Here is a 21,788-nt window from a genome sequence, read left to right as displayed (position 1 = left end):
TATTAATCCATAAAACTGCACTGTATGGCTACCAAGGAAAGGGTCTTTTCAGGCCTATCTTGTTCGCTGTCGTCAAATCAAACCTTTTCTTTAATGTGGTTCATTCTGACAGGTGTGAACAGGCAACCCATGCTTGAGTCCTCACCAAACAAGTAAACTGTGGTTCTCCAAGAATTACAGGTTTCTGCCCATATTTCAAGCTGTTCTAATGTGCAAAGTGCTCATATTTCTTGGTTTTAAATGCACGGTTACTGTAAAGCACATTCAAATTTATTGTGTGGCTAATTTAACATAGCATGGCCAGCTTCACTGCAGTCAAAATGCTGGCACAGTAGACAGGCTGTTGGGCTTTTGCTTAAAATAGCTCCACCGTGTAGTTACTTGGGCTGCTTGTTCACGTCTAGAAATGTGCCTTCCTGTCCCAAGTTATGGATGATGTGAGATTCCATCAAGTCTACGACAAACAGACAGCAGTGTTAAAACAGCCTTGGCAAAGAAGTGGAAGTCTTTCAGATACACTGGACATCCCCAGTTGTGTTCGGCCCATGTCACACTCACTTCTCTTATGACTACGCAGTTAGGCAGCTACTCCCGGGCCCCCTGCAGACTATACAACATTTCTGAGCAAGGCCTGTGTTTACGAATAGGGAAGGTATTCTGAAGGCGGCCAGAGCAGAGCTGTGGCAGAGATCACAACCAGACGACACGTTGTGTGTGTTGGGCTTTTCCTGAATTATCATGATGTGTTTTCCTAGCAGAGCTCAAGAATGCTAAAGTACCCATGACAAAGCCGGGGTTACACCACATGACGTTTACCCTGAATTTAGACCTGATTCTCAGTCTGGCCGAGTCTGTGCTGGCCGGCTCTAGTCTGCAGATGTTTGGTTCAGTCGGAGTCGACAGTTGGAGAGAGTCGAGTCATGTGTGAGGGGCGCAGACTCAGAATTACAGCCTCCCGATCGCGTTTCAGACCAGTCGGAGTTTATCAAACGTTTGATTTTTTCCGACCCGACTCTCATTGTAATCTAGTGTAAACTGGTCAACGACTCAATCTGAGCGGTTTCCTGCAACAACCAATGAAAACTGAGAGAACTGAGATAAAAATACAGCAAGTAAATAAAGAAAATTGCCGAAAAGTCACTTGTGGAGCGAAGCCTTTTAATAAGCTGAGTTTAAGGCACTTACATTTTTAAATTGAAGTTTTAAATTAAAAATTTTAATTTAAATTCACTTTATAAACCCATGATCCACTTAAACATGTTCAAGTGCTGCTTCATTAAAGAAAACGGCAGAAGCAGCAGCAGCTCCACGTTTGTTTACTTGGGTCTCCTAGTAATGGGTGAATGCAAGAGATCAGTGAAGCTCCAATCCGTTCAGCAACAGCCTAAAAGTTGAGTAGTGTGTGATCCCTAATCACTTAGCATGTGAGTCCCAATATTTGTAGTCACCAAAAACCAGCCTGATAGTCTGAGACAGTCCTTTATAATCCGCTAAGACTTTAAAAGCCATGGAGTGAACCCAAGGCTTAAGCAGAGTTTTTATCAAGCTCTGACTGAAAAGGCCTGAATCTTAAATACTACACTGCTACAGCTACAGCCATTCATTCATACATCGTCTGCACTGTGGACGCCTCCCAGATGTTGAGAAGAGCAATTTTATCCTCTCAACAAAAATCAAACCACCTTGGAAGCCACAACATTTCATGGCCATTTTACCAGCTTGGCTGTAAATCTGTCTCAGTACGTGCTAATGCACTAGAACAGGCTAAAAGGTATAATACAAATGAAAACGCAGACTTACTTTCCTCTACTTTAAGCTTAGACATAGCCACTTTTCTCACATCTCTGGCAGGAAACATTCTCACAAAAGTAGAACAGTTTCTTGTAAAACCGCTCAAATGTTCGACTGAAGTCGGTTCTCATTCGCCTGCTGCTTGTTCAAATTTTCCCGTTCCACCTTAAATGGTGTCTGAGTCTCCAGAATGGAACTGCTGCACCATTTAAGATGGAACGGGAACACTGGAAAAAAAGGTGGCTCTTCAAGGGTTCTTTAGTTAAGAAAACGGTTCTATATAGAACCATAGAACCAGAAACACTCAAAGAATGTGAATTTGCGAATCAGACTGATGGAAAATGTGTTGTATATGGAACCATTTTCAGAAGGGTTGTATATAGAGCCATATACAACACATTCTCCATCGATCTGAAGAAGTTTCAAGACGCAAAGAACCCTTTACATGGCTCTATATAGAACCATTTTCATTTACTAAAGAACCCTTGAAGAACCATCTTTAAGAGTGTAGTCCTTCATCAGCAGCACAGAGTCTATTTTTTAAGGATCTAAGAGAGCCACTTTGTAGAAATTTCATTTCAGCCGTCTATTTCGTTTCACTGGTCTTCATAGTTCGTTTCACTGGTCTTCATAGTTCGTTTCACTGGGTTGCGCTCGATGCCTGTTCTCTAAATGCTGTGCCGTGTCTGGGCTGTGCTACACCACGCAGACGTGTCACGTGAAATGAGCTTAAGACTTTCTACAGAAATACCTTAACATGTTTCCTCATGTTTATGTTTGACCCTTAAGTTCTTGAGGCAGAAAGCGTAAAATACAACTGGGCGGCCTGCTTTTGACAAAGTGTGGGGTTTAATCTGTCCCAATGCCGAGGATTAGCCATGCTGTCGTTGACCTATGGTCACCTTTATGGTAATTACAGTCCATTTGAGGAAACACGTGCCCAAGACTTCCTGTGACCCCCATTTCCATAAAATTGCCTACAAGGAACAGCCCGCCGTTTCAGAACGTCTGAGCAGACCCAGTCGGTCCCTCAACGGTGCTACCAGTTCCAGAAAGGTCAAGTTCTCTTCAGACGTCCAATCTGAAGAAATGATCATCTTAAAAACATATAGAGGCTGTTTTACACGCTGCATCGTGTTTTCAGTGACCGGATCGTGTCCAGGTTTCGCTTGACCCCATGGACAATCCGACGTAAACACACCCAGGAATGGATTTTCTTCATCCATAGATGTTATACATGATAAATATATAATCTTTATAACGTGTGTTTATTCTGTTTCAAAGCTATTTTTATTGTGGCCGTTTTTTTGTGTGAACCGTTTTCATATCAGGGGGTTTTCGCTCATCATTGCTCACTAGCAGCTCAACACAGAGGCAAAACATTTCACACCAGCGTCCGAGTTCATCTGACTACAGAGCTGTGAGGGGAAATATTTTATCTGATTGTATTAATTTAAAATATCCAAGTCGACTTACATTCTGCTGGCAGAATGGCCACTTGAGGGCGCTGCAGAAAGCGGCCAATGGAAAGCATTTAATTACAACCTTTCAGACTCTACATCAGGCTCGGCACTTACCCCTTTGCCCATGAGGCCGTTGTTCATAGGCAGGCCAATGAACTGGAAGGCAGCTTCTTGGATGAAGTAAGGGTTGAGGATCCGCATCTCCGAAGGCACCCGGGGCACGTAATGGGCCACAGACTTCCAGAAGCCCTCTGTACCCTGCTGCAGAGGCAAAGACAGAAAGGCAACATACTTAGACAGGTTTGCATTAAGACTGAATGTAAAATGAAGCGATCGACACCTTTTTCTCGCAAGCTGGCTGTTATTAAAAAAATGGAATTTTTCAAAAACACATTCCATACGTGGTATTTTCTTCCACAGACATGAGAAAAAGGCTCAAACATGCCATCACTGCATATTGATAGTGCAGAAGAACGTGTCTGGAGGGCGACGGCAGGGGCGGCTTTCATTAAAAGTGAGACAGCACGTCCATGTTGGACAGGCCCACAGGAAGTGGACAAATGAGATCCTGACCTCCACGGGTGTTAGGGGATCCGTGGCAGCCCCCAGGTCCTTTCATACCAATTACTCAGGAGACCGGCCAAGCGCCGCAGCTGAGCAATTATTCAATCGGCAGCCTCGCATTGAGCTCATCAGGCATTAGGAGCTGCGAACACTGGGCTAGGCAAGGCCGCAACAGGGCTGCTGGCAAAGCGCCAGCCAGGTCATCCGATTTAATGGGAGTCACCTGTTCAAATAAGCAGACGCTGCCTTTGATACTGTCAAATAATGGGAGCAGCCGTTGAGCCGGGGCAAAAAGCTTTGAACATTTTTCTTTTTTTTTTTCCAGCCCTTGCCGCCCCAGTGCAAGCCACGGCAAAAGCACACCATCTCACCTGTCAACAGGGGGGTTTGCGCTTAAGAAGCAGCACAACAGAAATCGGCTGCGACCTCAAGCAGGTGTATGAATGTGTGCAGAGAAGAACTCACCTAGCAAAATAAATCACATTGTCAGATCATGTTCAACACTGCCTGGTTACATATACCCAAACACGAGGGCGAGTATCCGCTAGGGCTTGAAATATCCGTCTGAACCCGACGGGACCCCTTACGTTGGATTCAGTCAGGTTTGGACGGGTTTGGAAGGGCTCAGATGGCACTTCCCAAATATGTATCAGGCTCGCTTGGGTCAGGTTCAAATTTCATGTTTGCCTCCCACTTTGAACAGCTTTAACAGGTCGCTGTCCCCTTGCTTTTCCTCATCTCCTGACTTTGATCTTCATGTCTACTACTTCTACAATTACAGACTGTAGTCCATCTGTTTCTCTGATACTTTGTTAGCCCCCTTTTACCCTGTTCTTCAGAGGTCAGGACCCCCATGGACCCTGGTAACACTGACGTGGTGATGGGTTAGGGTGTGTTGTGCGGGTACGAGTGGATCAGACACAGCAGTGCTGCTGGAGTTTTTAACACTGTGTCCACTCACTGTCCACTCTGTTACCTCGTCAGTCCACCTTGTAGACGTAAAGTGAGAGACAGCAGCTCATGTGTCAGCACAGTTTGTGTTGGTCATCTTCTAGACCTTCATCAGTGGTCACAGGACGATGCAGTCAGGACGCTGCTGGCAATATTTTGGTTGGTGGACTGTTCTCAGTCCAGCAGCAACACTGAGGTGCTTAAAAACTCCAGCAGCACTGCTGTGTCTGATCCACTCAGACCATTGCAACACACACTAATACGCCACCACCACCACGTCAGTATCACTGCAGTGCTGAGAATGACCCACCACCCAAATAGTACCTGCTCTGTGAGGGTCCATGGGGGTCCTGACCACTGAAGAACAGGGTAACAGAGTATCAGAGAAACAGATGGACTACAGTCTGTAACTGTAGAACTACAGAGTGCAGCTATACAGTAAGTGGAGCTGATAAAATGGACAGTGAGCGTAGAAACGAGGAGGTGGTCAATATACTGTAATTGTACTCTGAAGTATTGTGCGTGATTTCACTCAGAGTATATAAGCAACACACTGGTGAAAACCTGAACTAATTCTTCTGACCAAAACTATTTTTATTGGCTTAGATTCTCATTCATAAACCCTCAGAAACACTAATCTGGAGCTTCAAATTTAAGTCATGATGCTTACAGCACACCACGAAACATGCTGTGATTTGTTAGAAGCTATTTGCATAAATCTGCCATTTCAGTATTACAAAAGTCAATTAACAAAGGATGTATTGTGTTGTGCCACTGTTAGTGGTTTGCTCCCCTTGCTGTGCCAGAATGTCCACTTAACAAATGACTGAAAAGAGGCATTCTACATAATGGCGAGCGTGCAGGGCCAGCGCTGGCATCTGAAATCTGACCCCAGGGCTGTTTGGCAAAATGAGAGTGATGGGTTGTTTGAAGACGTATAACACAGGAAGCCACAGACCGATTCCTTTACAAATCACTCAGGCACAGCAGGACGCCTCTGGGAGCTTCTTATACATTCCTTCCTGACCAATGGCCAGACAGAGGGATGGTGGAGCGCATTTGCTGTACATACAGTGGACAAATGTGCCACAATGTACGAGGATTTACTGCATTCTTACAGTGTTGCATAATTAGGCATATTTAAGCTGGATCGCTGATAGAAAACGTCATTTTTAAAACTTCCACCAAAGTTGGCAAACCTCTTTTAACCCCTTAAATGGTCAGGGACCACCAGCAGGCCCATAATTTTATTACACACTTCTATAACCTAAGAATAGACCAGCCAGTCTGCACTGAAGTCCCTGTAGTTACTGGATAATAAGCATTAAAGTTTAACAAGAGATTTTAAGGGGTTCATCCAACTTTATAACTCTAGATGCCTTAAATACTTTTTTTTTTTTATCTCAGGCTCACTAGTATTTATGCTCGGCACTTGTCTTAGTCTTGGCCACTGGACTCACCAAATTAAGTCTCGTCTCAACCGAGACCAACTACTGTATAAACATAAAAATAATTTTATTTTATTTTTCTTTGCTTTAACTGAGACCAACAGACACTGACTCAGCTCAAAACCACAGCATTCTTTCTGTTTATCCTTGATTTAGCCAATTTGCTTGGAAAATGGACACACATACACTCACCGGCCACTTTATTAGGTACATCTTGCTAGTAAAAGGCTGGACCCCATTTTCCCTTCAGAACTGCCTTAATTCTTCGTGACAGACTTTCCACAAGGTGTTGGAAACGTTCCTCAGAGATTTTGGTTGGTTATTTGAGTTCCTGTTGCCTTTCTATCATCTGGAGCCAGTCTGCCCATTCTCCTCTGACCTCCCACATCAACAAGGTGTTTTCGTCCACACAACTGACCGCTCACTGGATATTTCCTCTTTTTCGGACCGTTCTCTGTAAACCCTAGAGATGGTTGAGCGTGAAAATCCCAGCAGATCAGCAGTTTCTGAAATACTCAGACCAGCCCGTCTGGCACCAACAACCACGCCACGTTCAAAGCCCCTTAAATCCCCTTTCTTCCCCGTTCTGATGCTCGGTCTGCACTTCAGCAAGTCGTCTTGACCACCTCTAATGCAGTGAGTTGTGGCCGTGTGATTGGCTGATTAGCCAATTGTGTTAACAAGCAACTGAACTGAACTGAATTACATAATATTTCATAAACATAATATAAATATAATAAATATTTCAACAATATAGCTTTGTTTTGTCAGTCATTGATGCGAAGCAACAGAAGCCCCCTTGCCTGCTAAACATGATTGAGTGAGTGATTTACAAGCCTGGTCCACAACATGCTTTGCTTCCTAACATCAAAACAAATGGAAAAGAGTCTGAATGCAGAGTTGAACCTCTTGATACGGACTATAAATTAAATGCAAATATAATTAATTGCATAACTTTGGGGTTAGTTGTGTAATTATATACCCTCATTCAAACAGTACAGCAGAACTAAAGCAAGAACTTGAGAATTCTAAGTGTTAACTCTGCTCTTCCAAGTGAACCTGCTGAACTCACTTCACGAAAATATTTGAAAACAACAACTAATTATGACATGTGACATTTTCAAAGATGTTTGCTGTGTATTGCCCAGAGCAGGCAGCTGTGGTAAAAGTGTGTTTCCACACCTCCCTCGTCAGTGTCCTCACCAGAGCAATTTCCTAGTGACTAGAGCTTTACTGAAATGTAAGCTGACCGCAGCCCAAATGACATGCATGTGATTTGAAGGCCGTCAGGGAGGCTGGAGTCTTTGGCCTGGCTGGCCTTTCTACAGGTGTTTCACAGACAGAGGGACACTGTAACTTTAACAGCCTGAGTGAGAGGCCAGCCAAACACACTTAGGCTCCATCAGGACGATAAAATCTAGACTTTTACTAGCTGTGTAGAGGCCATAAGGAAAGAACGCATGTGTACATTTTAAATAAATATCTCTTCACAAGACTTTTCCCTAAAGCAGGGGTCTCAATCTCAAAGTACCTGGGGTCACTAGCCATGTGGTCTTCTCCTACGAGGAGGTGGATGAAAAAAGCGGAGAAAAATAGGCACGAATTTTACACTTTTGTAAACAAAAATATTGGAAATATATTTGTCTTTCAAGCATGAATTTCAACTACACATGCAAACAACTATTTTCTATGTAAAGACATAGTGGAGTAACATCGTCCTGTGCTAAGAACGAAGTGCCCCTCTGTGTGCGCAGCAATCCGAGCTTCTCGGTTTTCTTCTTCAGTTTTCTTAGCTGGGAAGGCCGCACGTGCATGTTAATCCCACCCTGTGAACACGTCAGGCCTCCCCACGTTTTGTTTTGCCCTGCCCAAACAGTGAACGGGAACGGGAAAACTCGAACAAGAAGCTACTTCAGCTTCGCTGAGAGTTGAAATGCCTGAAAAGGGCTGAGGAGGCCGCTCAGGCTGGACAGGTGGGCAACGCTAACTCGTTTTTGCTGTTTCACAGAATCAGCAGGTCAGTATTGTTTTGTCTTATTTGTAAATGTTTGTAAATGCAACTGTTGAGCTTCGCAGCAGCAACTGTAGCAACTGTTGCTAACTCGCTACCGAGCTAATGTAAGCTACTTTAATTACTGCGTCGTCATATTATTCGTGTGTAAGGTTTTGCGAAGGGTTTTATGGCCAAAAAGATCCTAATGGTTCACACTTGACAGTGGGCACCTGTGATTTTGGGGAGCGGAGCAGGATGGGAAGGATGTGTGTGTTTAGATGTTGAGTTCAAATATCGACAATCGTTCTCCAGAATCATGCAGTGCACTTTTAACCACAAACCTACGACTAAAAATATTAATAACTATTATTATAATCATTAGTACTACTACTAGTAGTAGTAGTAGTAGTAAGGGTTGTATGAAGCAGTAGTAAAAAATACTGTTTAATAAATACTTTATTAAACACGTCTATTAAATCACCTTTAACAGTAGAGTTATATATGGCCCTTGTTGCGATAGCTTTAACGTTCGTGCTGAACGCGAGTGAAGCTGAGAGGCAAAATGAACGATTACTTCCGCTTTCAGTGTGTTTCTGTAATAATCCATTAAAATCTGAATTCTTATGGTCTTTATCTTCTACTCTGTCATGAATGAATCCAGGCAGGTTTAACCAGGTATCAGTCTAAATTAGAACAACAGCTAAGTTAGCTGGCTAAATTACAGTCATATGCGCCCAGTCTGCAGCACTCATGCTGCGTCAGGTTTTCTTTGAATGGTTCCTCTTTGTGGTTCTGCTGTAAAGAATAAGCCCTAATAACCCGTCTGAGCTCATTTTACGTAGTTTATGCTCAGTAAGCAGCCACAGCTTCTAGTGGGTGAAGTAAATCTACCCATCAGATGAAGAAAGAAAGTAAATAATTAAATATATGTGGTAAGTATCTGACGGGGTGTACGGAGCTTTCAGGTAACATGAGACCCCTGCCTTAAAGCTTAGAGCTGCATCTGTCCACTCTCTGATGCAATATTGCATTTATTATGTTTAAATAATTTGACTTCCTCTATGACAACAATTTTATAGCTGGGATTCGGTCAGCGTGTGGTTCACGTTACGTCCCTAGCGAAGTTGGACATGGCCATTCTAAACGTAGTGCTGCTGCTGAAGGACCTCTGCAGGTCCTGCCTGGCTCTAGTCCAAACACACCTCTTTCCAGCATTCCTTCAGAGAACCACAGCCAGACTGACAGCAGAGAGAGAGAGAGAGAGGGAGGGACCTCCTGACGGATCACCTCTCCTAGCCCTCCAAACCACAAGTCGTTTGCAGCACGGGGTCGCTAACGACCGAGCTTCGCATCAAACACGGCCGCCCCTGTAACTGATCTGTCCAATAAAGCAGCAGGTGAGAGAGGCCTCGCAGCCCCCCAGCACAGACCCAGCATGCCCTTAACAAGCTTCCAGCATGGCCGCCGAGTGTTAAATCACTCTATAAAAGTCACAGGCCACATCGCCGGCCTCCCCCCACTCACTCCAGCGCTGAGAACAAGTGGTCAGGGGAAACGACTGGAACTGCAACATCTGCGCTGAGGAACAGGCCGTCCCCGCATGATGAATTCACAGCTGAAAAAAAATGTGAATTCACGATCAATTCCACAGAAACATCTCAACTCGCACGCTGCCGAAAGTAAGCAGACTGAAAGAAAACAACGCTCGTAAAAAAACTGAGGTTATATACTTTTAAAGGGGAATAAATGTAGAGTTGTTTTTTATTTTTTGGATTTTCCCCCAATTTTCTGCCCAATTTAGTCGACGCCAATTCCACCCACTAGTTAGGACTTCCCCAGTCACACGGTACTAGCAACGCTAGGAGGGTGAGACCCCCTCCGAGACCTGTGAAGCACCACCGCTTCTTTTCGAACTGCCGCTCAAGCAACGTCACTGGACGGTTGACTTCCAACGCGGACATGCTTTACACTTCAGCTCAGCTCAGCCGGTTTCCTCCCGACTCCGCCAGGAAACGTTTCCTCTAAACTAGAATAGTTTCTTGTAAAACGTCCCTCAACGTTCGACTGTTTCACGAGGCTGAAGTCGCTTCTTATTCTCCAGCTTCTCGTTCGAATTTCCCCGTTCCACCTTAAATTCTGCCTGAGGTGCTGAATGTAAACGTGGCACCATTTAAGGTGGAACGGGGAAATTCAGAAGAGAAGCTTCATCTTCGCAACTTTTTAGTGTTTGTCGGTCTCTCAGATTTAACGTGTCAGGAAACCAACTGCGGCGCTTCGGCGCCGAGATTCAGCGTCCAGTCCACAGCGATGCCCCCACTCTCTACAACGACACCAAAATCAAAGTTACAAAAGCAAAAAAAGAAAAGAAAAGGAAACGGGCCGGACGGCTGTAACGCGCTGTGTGGGCGCCGACTATCACAGGATCTTATTTCACCTTAACTGCACATTTAATCACAGATGAGTGGCAGCAGCGCCTCACGTGCTCCAAACAAGAGCAGTGAATGACAGCGTTCCAGTTCACTCACCACATCACTTCCATTCGACTTATTAATAAATGATATTAGAAGTAAATTCACTACAGATCATTGCAGATACTTCGCTTTGAAACTACCAAGACGTCAAACAGTGAGAACAAGATCCCATACAGAAAAAAGATGCATTGATGATCGTTTTATAATCGCATCACAGCCTCTGAATCGTAGTGCAGCCTTTTGTTGCCCCCGTCCCAACTTTTTTGGAACGTGTTGCTGCCATTAAAGTCAAAATGGGCATATATTTTCCAAAAAACAAAATTCCCGTTTCAATATTGTTGTGCTTGTACTATTTTCAATGAAAAACTTCAGGGTTTAATGATTTGCACATCAGTGCATTTTGTTTTTTATATTTTGCACAGCAGCCCAACATTTTTGGGAATGGGGTTATAAACTGAATGTCCCTTTTTTTTTTTATGTTGATACAGAGAAGCAGGGAAAGCTCTGGCTAAAAGGCAGGATATCTGCTGCACACTAAACTGCATCCTAAACAGCTCTTGAAGAGCTGCAGACTGAGGAGCAGAGAACCAGCAGGAACCAGACACAGTATAACAGCAACTAAGCAAGCACGTAAAACATAGGAACCTCAGTTCAGAGTAGTGGAGCTGAGGTGACTCATAGTCTTAACATACAGTCTATACAAATAACAAGAAGGTCTTTCCCCCAGGCTAATCTCCTCTCATGACAGGTTGCTGTGCTTGATTTTCAAACTTTGCAAAGTCAAACAAGTTGTGCCTGAACGTTCGAATAAAAGGCCTCAACCCAGCTCCAAAAGGTCAGCTTCTTCTTTTCTCCACTGTTCAAACCACACCGTACTGGACTGTAACACAGGGTATCATATCATATTGTCATTGTAATGTATCACAGAATATTTTGTATCATATGACATCAGCATGCTGTATTTTATGGTCTTGTATAATATTGTTATTGTATTGCATCACAGCCAGTCACATTATGCCATATTGCTATTGTATTGTTTCACATCATACTGTATCATCATTATTGCATTGTACTGTATCACAGTATACTGCATGGTAGCACAGCTTACTGTACGGTCTTCGTCTTTCGGCTGCTCCCTTTAGGGGTCGCCACAGCGGATCATCTGCCTCCGTCTTGCCCTATCCACTGTCTCCTCTACTTTCACACCAACCATCTCCATATCCACCTTCACTACATCCATAAACCTTCTCTGAGGTCTACCTCTTCTCCTTCTACCCGGCAGCTCCATCTCCAACATTCTTTGACCAATATATCCACTATTCCTCCTCAACACATGTCCAAACCATCTCAACCTGGCCTCTCTGGCTTTATCTCCAAACTGCTCCACCTTCACTGTCCCTCTGATCTGCTCATTTCTAATCTTGTCCAGCCTCGTCACTCCCAACGAAGATCTCAGCATCTTCATCTCCACCACCTCCAGCTCAGCCTCCTGTCTTTTAGACAGAGCCACAGTCTCCAAACCATCATCATAGCAGGACGCACTGCTGTCTTGTAGACCTTCCCTTTCACTCTTGCTGCTGTCCTTCTGTCACACATCAGCCCTGACAGCCGTCTCCACCCACTCCATCCTGCCTGCACCCTCTTCTTCACCTCTTTTCTACACTGTCCATTGCTCTGGATGGTTGACCCAAGATATTTGAAGTGATCCACCTTTACGACCTCTACTCCTTGCATCTTCAGCAGCATACTGTACTGTAGTAGAGTTTACTGCAGCATGTAGTTCCATATCGCATGTCATATTGTATTGTACTGTAATGCATACTGTATTGCATCATAGTGTATTGCATTGTTCAGCACTATATCACAGTGAATAACAGTGCATCACTGTTACTGTATCACAGTGCAAATCACAGTGTATTGTATCACACTATCAGTGTATCATTGTCGTTTCACAACATAGTTGTATTGCATTTTATCACAGCGTATCATATTACTACTGAATTATTTCAGATCATATTGTGTCGTATTGTATTTCATCACAGAGTATTGTGTCATATTATATAACATTGTTCTGTATCTGATGCCCAACACAAACTGTGCAGCAGCAGATGAGCTGTCGTCTCTGACTTTACATCTACAAGGTGGACCGACGAGGTAGGAGTGTCTAATAGAGTGGACAGTGAGTGGACACAGTGTTTAAAAACTCCAGCAGCACTGCTGTGTCTGATCCACTCGTACCAGCACAACACACACTAACATAGCACCACCACGTCAGTGTTACTGCAGTGCTGAGAATGACCCACCACCCAAATAGTACCTGCTCTGTGAGGGTCCATGGGGGTCCTGACCACTGAAGAACAGGGTAACAGAGTATCAGAGAAACAGATGGACTACAGTCTGTAACTGTAGAACTACAGAGTGCAGCTATGCAGTAAGTGGAGCTGATAAAGTGGTCAGTGAGTGTAGAAACAGGGAGGTGGTCAGAACGTTATTCCTGATCAGTGAATATTAACATTATTAACGCAGGACACGTTTTCAACAACTTCTTATTTTTTGCTGTGTTGAAAAATGCTGCATCATCTTGAACAGAATTCTTAAATTGTGTGAATCGTTACACGCTGGTATTCCCTTAGAGAAACAATGCTAACAACTGGCAGTGTCCTTCCACACTTTCAATTACTGGAATTTTAAGGAATTCGACTGAGGAAATCAGCAGCCACACCATTCACAGGAATCCTATTCCCGAATTCAGGTTTATAAACCCCAGCACAGGCAACCGGGAACACAGCGTTATTTATAATAAGTTGTTTCTTTGCATGTTTCTCCTGGGAAAACTTCCATACACCATGTTTATGTTCCAAGCAATTCTACAAACATGCGGCAACCCCAAAACAAGCAGAAAGAGTCAAAGTGTGAGCACCAACGAGGAGCTTCAAATTGAGCCTCTCCTCTGCTACTAAACACTTGAGCTCTAATGGATCGTAGCAGGACAGTATGCAAGGAAGAGCAACGATCATGGGTGGTATCGATGGGGAGATCAATCTGGGTGGAAAAAGTGAAGAGGTTGTTTAGTAACAGGGGTATACAAGGCATCTTGAGATGAGCGAGAAAGCGACAGCGGCCAAACAACAGGCCTCGTTTCAGGAACAGCACGCAAGTAATCGGCCAGTGAGAGTTCAGTGGGTTATTTTGGATTTAATATTAAACTAGAGTTTTAAAAAAAGAAAAAAAGAGGTGAAGAAGAGGGTGCAGGCAGGATGGAGGGGGTGGAGACGGATGTCAGGGCTGATGTGTGACAGAAGGATAGCAGCAAGAGTGAAAGGGAAGGTTTACAAGACAGCAGTGCGTCCTGCTATGATGTCTGGTTTGGAGACTGGCTCTGTCTAAAAGACAGGAGGCTGAGCTGGAGGTGGCGGAGATGAAGATGCTGAGATTTTCGTTGGGAGTGACCAGGATGGACAAGATTAGAAATGAGCAGATCAGAGGGACAGTTAAGGTGGAGCAGTTTGGAGATAAAGCCAGAGAGGCCAGGTTGAGATGGTTTGGACATGTGTTGAGGAGGAATAGTGGATATATTGGGCAAAGAATGTTGGAGATGGAGCTGCCGGGCAGAAGGAGAAGAGGTAGACCTCAGAGAAGGTTTATGGAGGTAGTGAAGGTGGACATGGAGATGGTTGGTGTGAAAGTAGAGGAGGCAGTGGATAGGGCAAGATGGAGGCAGATGATCCGCTGTGGCGACCCCTAAAGGGAGCAGCCGAAAGAAGAAGAAGATTAAACTACAGTTTTAAAGGCTAAAGTGCGGATTGTCAGCTTCGATTTGAGGAGACTTACATCTACAGTACTTAAACTTTAATAAAGCTTAACTGGTCACTTCAGGGGACGAAACCCCAAAACAGACACACCAAACAAAGAAGCTGCTGGTGTTCTCAGAACAATGGAAAGGCCACCCCAGAGTCCAGACCTCAGTATCACTGAATGTGTTTGATCACTTCAGAAAACGATCAACCAGCTTCCAAGACTGAACTTTGGAGGTGTGTCTACAGGTTCTTTGAGGAGCTGAAAGTGAGTATCTTGAAAAGAATGGAAGCTGGAATGAAGAGAAAGAGTGACTCACTGAACACTGAAAAAAGTGATATATTTAGTTGTTATATCTGTTTTTTATATATGTTTTATGTTGACACACACACATACTAGTTGGCATAAAAGCGTCCTGTGACCACTGATGAAGGACTAGAGGATGACCAGCACAAACTGTGCGGCAGCAGATGAGCTGTCGTCTCTGACTTTACATCTACAAGGTGGACCGACAAGGTAGGAGTGTCTAATAGAGTGGACAGTGAGTGGACACAGTGTTTAAAAACTCCAGCAGCACTGCTGTGTCTGATCCACTCAGACCAGCGCAACACACACCAACACACCACCACTACGTCAGTGTCACTGCAGTGCTGAGAATGATCCACCACCCAAACAGGACCTGCTCTGTGAGGGTCCATGGGGGTCCTGACCACTGAAGAACAGGGTAACAGAGTATCAGAGAAACAGATGGACTACAGTCTGTAACTGTAGAACTACAGAGTGCAGCTATACAGTAAGTGGAGCTGATAAAGTGGACAGTGAGTGTAGAAACGAGGAGGTGGTCATGATGTTATACCTATATATAAAGCAAGGACTGTGCTAACTGAACACTTAGCCAGCTAGTAATTTGAGAAATTCCTTGCTTTGATCACAGCCTGCTCTTGGAGAGCTCCACCTTGGTGGTATTGAGCAAATTTGGCAATTTTCAGACTCTTGGAGAACTTAAGGAGGTAATTTGACCCGTGTCTTCAGGCTACAGAACAGCGGAGGGAAAAAGCCTGAATAAAAGCCTGGCAGTGATCCATGAAAATGACTCTGATGAACCATCTGATGACCCATTCCACAGGTGCACCAGAGCACCTCCCACATATTTAGCAGTAGCAGCAGTGGAAAAGGATCATAGCACCATAGGTTATGCAAAAACCTTCTAACAACATTCAGAAAACCCACCTCTCTATCTGATGCGCACAGACAGTGGTGGACAGTAACTGAGTAACTGAGTAAATGTAATGAGTTTCTGTACTTTAGTATTTTTGGTGTATCTGTACTGAAGTTTCTCCGTTCTGGACTTTCTCCTTTCACTCCACTACATTTCAGAGTCTAATATCCGACTTTTTCCTCCTACATTTTGAGAAATCTGTCGTTCCTTTTGGTTTCTGTGTGTATAAAAACGTAACATGTCAAAACGAAAGAAGCGCAAAGCCAGAGCACCAATCAGGGCCCAGCGGTCACTTTGTTTAGAGCTGGTTTTGACCTGTTGGTCATACCGACCCAGTGCAGCACGCGGTTCAACATCAGCGCAGCAGCGTAAAACTTTGGGAGAGTCTGTTCAACATAAATGATGAACTAACCGAACTTTGTGTAAACAGAGCTCAATATAGAAATATGTCCACATATGCAGTCGAGACTGACGCGGCTTTTTTCTGAATTTCTACAAACACCATTTCATTTTATAGTAAATGAGTTTGGGCTGGTTTATGTTTATGAACAGACGCCTACAGATCAACATAGTAAAGGAGCTCATCTGTGATCCTGAGTTTAAAGCCAGTTTTTATTCAACTTAAACTTGGAACTAAGTTACATTAAGTTTATTACTCTTTTTGTACCTTTACTTTTGATACTTAAGTATATTAGAAGGTAAATACTTCACTGCTTTTACTCAAGTGGAGGTCTAAAGGGAGGAACTTCTATTTTTACTGGAGTGATATTTTACCTTGGGGGTCTCTACTTCAACTCAAGTACATGGTTTGTGTACTTCGTCCATCACTGCACACAGCAGAGCCAAACACGGACCATTTTTGCATGGTTTCCTGTTTATCTTCAGGGTTATATTTAAAGGGTCAATAAACCTAGGAGGTGCGCAGTTAAAGTGAAATGAACTGTTTTTATGGTGGACGCTCTAGCCGACCGAACTGCTTCGAGAGTGTGCCCCCGAGAGCCGTAGGACAGATGTGCTCCTGCTGTTTGAGTTGCTATGCTCTGATTGCCGAGGGCAGCTAGAGTACGAGCCACCAACACACACAAATCTGGTTTATTGCCAGTAGGGCTGTAAATCTCAGACATCAACATGTTTCAATTGAGATGAAATTATAGATTATGATTCTACAGGAAAGTATTCAATGGAAATTTCACCATCAGTGGATTATTTTGGTTTGATTCAGATCAATTTTCAAAAATAAAATGAAAATACAAAGGTATTTTAACTTTATACAGCTGTGAAGTACAGCTGTATCCTGTATTCTATACAGAGGACTTTATACATATATAAACCTTTTCCTCCAAGTGTTAGTGCTGGTCTATTTATTCGCTGGATTTTACATATTGGGGGAAAAAAAAAACATAAAATGTAACGTAATAAAAAAAATAAATTATACATTTTAAAAATAGTCTATTTTATTTGACAAAAAATGCTACAACTACTAATACTACTATTACTAGTACTGTAAAAACTAATGAAACAAATTGTGATGAATTATTTTATTTTGTGAAAATCGCGATTATGATCCAAGTGCTCAAATATGACCCTAAAGAGAGATTGTGTTCTATTTATAAAGGTCTATTTATAAGGTTCTAAGTAAATAAGGACAAAATAAGCTTCATCTGAATGTCTTTAGTACTTCCAATAAATCATAACACTGTTTTCGACACAGAACTTGAACATGAAAATCATGATTTCCACAGAGATTCCAATTTTCACCACAGACATCCAGTGAGAGCAGCAGTGTCTGCATATCCTAACTAATGGTATGTATATATACACACACACACACACACACACACACACCATACAGTCAGTGGTTCAGGTCCTCTCTAATTGAGTGGATGGATGTTCTCGAGAGGAACTCAACCTCCATTTTGCTGCTGCTTTTGTTAGTTTGTTGCTTGTTGATTTATCCGTAGCCCTCCTGACAAGTGTTGTCTGCTTAATGTGCTGAAGGTTTCGCCATACAAGACATTTAAAAGCTGTAATTGAATGAGAGCACTACAATCACAGGTTCTATCAGAGTAACATACAGCACTTCAGCTGGGCTTCAGCCTGCACTGCTATTGATGGGTCAAACAAAATGCATTAACATGCAAACTGTAATTCATCACTTCAACATGTTAACTTTAACACCCCTACCGCATACTTTACCCGACGTTATTATAAACAAGACCATTCCAAAAGCTTCAAGATGCACTGCTGCATTTCTGCATCACTGACGGCTACAGAGATCTAAATCTGAAGCAGCACAAATCCTGACGCTGTCAGAGGGTTATGGGCAGGCCGAGGGCACATGGGTACACTCAAGGAGCCTCAAGATGAGCGGTTTTGGCATTAGCGGTCATGGGCGAATGCATTTGGAGGAGCACTCAACCGAAGCAGGTCAGGTTCATGAAATGGAGATCCTGTTGTTTGTTACCGGCACAAAAGGTCCACAGAACACTTTGATGGCTTTTCTTTTGTTAGAAAGAATCCGAGGCATTTAGCCCTTTTCTGTTCCTTTATACTGACTCTGACCTCTCTCTCCCTTCACCTCTCAGACTTCTTCTTTCCCGACTGCGGTTATCCTGTGGGAAACGTGCATTTACACTCCCGCCGCCGAGCACATGCCACAGCAAGGGACCCTGACAGTGCTCAGCATTCAGGTAAAGTGAGATTCCCAAGCAAGAAATTTAACAATAAAAAATTTTACTCGGAAACGTTTGATGATGCAAGTCGGCTAAAGGTTGCGAGACGTCCACTTGCATCAAGGTTCCTGTTTAAAAGGGAACAGATAAACAAACCAACGTGTGTGAACTCTGAAATGCTAAACTTAATCATTAGTCCTAATATTAAACTATTAAAATAAAATATGACACATCAAACATACACTGTAAGAAATGCAGGTTCTGTTCAGCTGCATTTTTCGGTCATCAAGGAAAAAACAATGTAAACGTTCCCTCAAACCTCCAGCAGCGGTCTTAAGGTCTGATTGTGGAGCTTAAATCAGTTCCTCCAGGTGAAAAGTTGGTATTTTGTTCCTTTTCATAACCGAATGTTTTAAAACAGAGCAGTAGAATAAAAGCCTGGAGGCGAGGCGAGGCAGGGTGTGTGGAGTCAGTACAGCTTAGAACAGATCATTTCAGTGGATGATGGTTCAGTTATGTTCCCTGACTGAAGGTACTGAGATGAACCAATTAGTGAACCACCCCAGTGACAGTTTCATACATTTTCTGAGTGTATTCTGTTTAAAAAGTAAATAAAATACATTTCTGAAACGCGTACATGCTTTAAAATATCTTTAAAGAATTGTTTACAAAAAATCTGTTCTAAAAAATACATTTCATTTAAAATAAACAACAGCAAAGGCTACTCTTAATGAGCATTTAGGTTCTTGCAATGTCAGAGAATGGACAAGGCACTGGGCAAAAGTTACGGGACTTATGGGTGTTATCTTTGTATTTTTTACAGTATTTTCCCAATGTGTTAAACTCAGCAAATAAACAGAAATTGTGCATTAAAATTGGCAGAACAACTGTCAAAACTTTGGGTGTGCTCTCTTTAAAGCATGAACATGTTATTTGACCCGAGGGTCATGTTAGGAATCATGTGACCACCACATAGCTGCCAGAGAACTCCATTTACATTCACAAGTCCTTGCATCTCCATTATTGCCGTTTTATTCTTGTTAAAAAATATCAGATGCCATTTAAACTGCCTCAAAATGTCATGATGAACAGAGCAACAGAATAAACAATAAAATCTCATTACATTAATTTACTGTGGCATGCGCCCGGCCCACGGGCCCCGACAACGACGGCCGCCAGAGCTGTCAGGAAAACGGGGCCTGAACTCCAAGCGAGGAGGAAGCCCCAATAGTATGATGGGGGAAGAACTGCGAGTGAGGGGGGGTGGAGCCCCGAGCTTCACCAAGGGCAACGGGAGGAGGACGTCAGCCACGAGAGAGGGGACGGGGACGACGGTGACGGCCACGAGAGGCACGAAAGTGGGCAGCGAGTCCCGAGCTCTGCCGGCCAGGGCCTGCCCTCTGGTTCCGCAGCGAAGCCGCTCCACTCCACCTCACGTCCGATCCGGGTGGACGAGCTGTGGCTCGGCGAGCTGCCTCGGTGGCGAGGAGGCAGAGCAACAAGCTCTCGTTTCCTCTTGGCTCAAGTGCTCACCACAATCAATACCACATCTGTGTTTATCAGCAAAAGACGAGATATTTTATAATCATGTGAACTGCTGGGTGTCCAGTCTTGTTTCGTGGAGTGAAACATCACATTTACGCACTTTTTACACCATCAAAACAAACTTTTGAAGAATCAGAACGTCAATCAAACGTAAACGTAATCATATAACCATGCAGTTTATTGTCTAACTATATTACAAATGCGCAATTTAACTGAACTGAACAACAGAATGTCAGCATTTACCATGAACGTCCAGGTGTCAGACACAAGGCCCACTGGCCAGATCAGGCCAGCCACACAATCTTCTCTGGGCCAGAAAAGTATATTAACTTTCCATTATTATTTATTATCTATTACTTATTATTAGTTCAATAATATTTGAAGTGTCCGTGTAATATTTCAAGGTCTGTCTGTATTTTACTGAAGTTGTTGAATAAGCGAAGGCCAGAAAAGGTTAAAGCACGACATTAAATAAAAATAAAATGAAATGAGTTTTTAAATGTGGCCCTTCTACTGGTTGAGCTTGACACCCCTGGTCTAAGGTTTAACTCCATCTCTTATGGAAGGAGACGGCCCCTATAACGGCCCCTAGTCTCCAAGCCATGAACCGTTATTCCTTTCGCTGCTGGTTCCCCTCCACGACCGCGCTGCATTTTAGAGGTGCACTGTGAGTCACCTTTCCTGGAGACCCTGGCGTAAACAAAGCCACGCTTTCTCCAGGCATCAACAGAGACGAGCTCTGGTATAAACAAAGAAAGGGACGCTATACAGTTTGGATTCTAGCAGATGAATTTCAGCACGTAGATTGAAATAAAGCAGGAGAGATCGATGCACAACTGTAGTTTTCAAGGCACACGACCAACATAAAAAACGTCACCACTGCTGCTTCTGTGATGCCCTCCTGCAGTTCTGCCACTACAGTATCTACAGTATGATTTCATGGTTTAAAGACTGGAAAAAAACCCTTCTGATGGTCCATCTTGAAGGTTTTGACAAAGTGTTTTCTTCTGCTAGATGTTGGAAATTAAATTTATATATTTCTATTTTCAACCTCCATATCATTGGCTACGCTAAGACGCTTTTGTGCAATGCATGCTGGGTACTGTAGTGTCAGAATATGCATAGAGGCAAACACAAAAAAATACACAAAATCATAAATTCTGAGCGATTCAACGCTGCATAAGAATGCATAACACAACATGCGGCATATTAAAAGCTTCACTCGTAAAAACGGTTCTTCAAGGGTTCTTTAGCATGAAAATGTGAAGATCCATGAACACAAAGACCTCACCGCATGATTCAACGGTTGTTTGCATTGTGAAGGCGTTCTGTTCTTCAGAGTGATGGAGATCTGTACACAGTTCTACACAGAACCTTCTTGAAAAGGCTTCTATTTAGCACCCAAAAAGGTTCTGTCGTTACGATGTCAAGCTTGTAATAACAGAAGAACCCTTTTTGGCGCTGTATAGAACCCTTTTCAAAAAGGTTCTCTATAAAACCATATACAGCATGTTCTCCATCACGTTGAAGAACCCTTTCACGATGCAAAGAACGCTTTAACCATGCAAAGGGCTCTTTGAGTTTTCACAGTTATAGAAGCATTTTCTAAGGAACCCTTGAAGAACCCGTCATTTATAAGTGTGTACTAACCAACAGGAAATGCAGGAAGACCGAAGCGCTCCAGCCTGACCATCTAGGGCCGCAGTAATGAGGGATTAAGACATTCATGGCAACAGGAAGCGGGAGATAAATACGAGGCCCTGAAGGCAGAGGATTAGCAGGTAAAGGTTATTGTGAAGGAGAGAAATTCTCATGAGAGCGATATGGTCCTAACGACCTCTAGAACCTTTTAATTCAGTTTACTGTAGTCACGCTG

General features: G+C 43.3%; 1 protein-coding gene across 8 annotated transcripts in view; it reads right to left on the bottom strand.

Annotated features, from left to right (window-relative positions):
• Positions 1-21,788, bottom strand: part of st3gal3b (ST3 beta-galactoside alpha-2,3-sialyltransferase 3b) — a 99,818-nt gene that overhangs the window by 11,315 nt on the left and 66,715 nt on the right. For all 8 annotated transcript variants that reach the window (XM_037530930.1, XM_037530931.1, XM_037530932.1 and 5 more), the window contains one exon: positions 3,369-3,515. In XM_037530930.1, coding sequence (XP_037386827.1) covers positions 3,369-3,515 — 147 coding nt within the window. The remainder of the gene's footprint in view (positions 1-3,368; positions 3,516-21,788) is intronic.

The sequence above is a fragment of the Pygocentrus nattereri genome, chromosome 19, assembly GCF_015220715.1.
Source record: "Pygocentrus nattereri isolate fPygNat1 chromosome 19, fPygNat1.pri, whole genome shotgun sequence".
In the NCBI taxonomy this organism is placed as follows: Eukaryota; Metazoa; Chordata; class Actinopteri; order Characiformes; family Serrasalmidae; genus Pygocentrus; species Pygocentrus nattereri.
The sequence above is the reverse complement of the archived record's forward strand: the minus strand, read 5'-3'. Positions and strand labels throughout refer to the sequence as shown.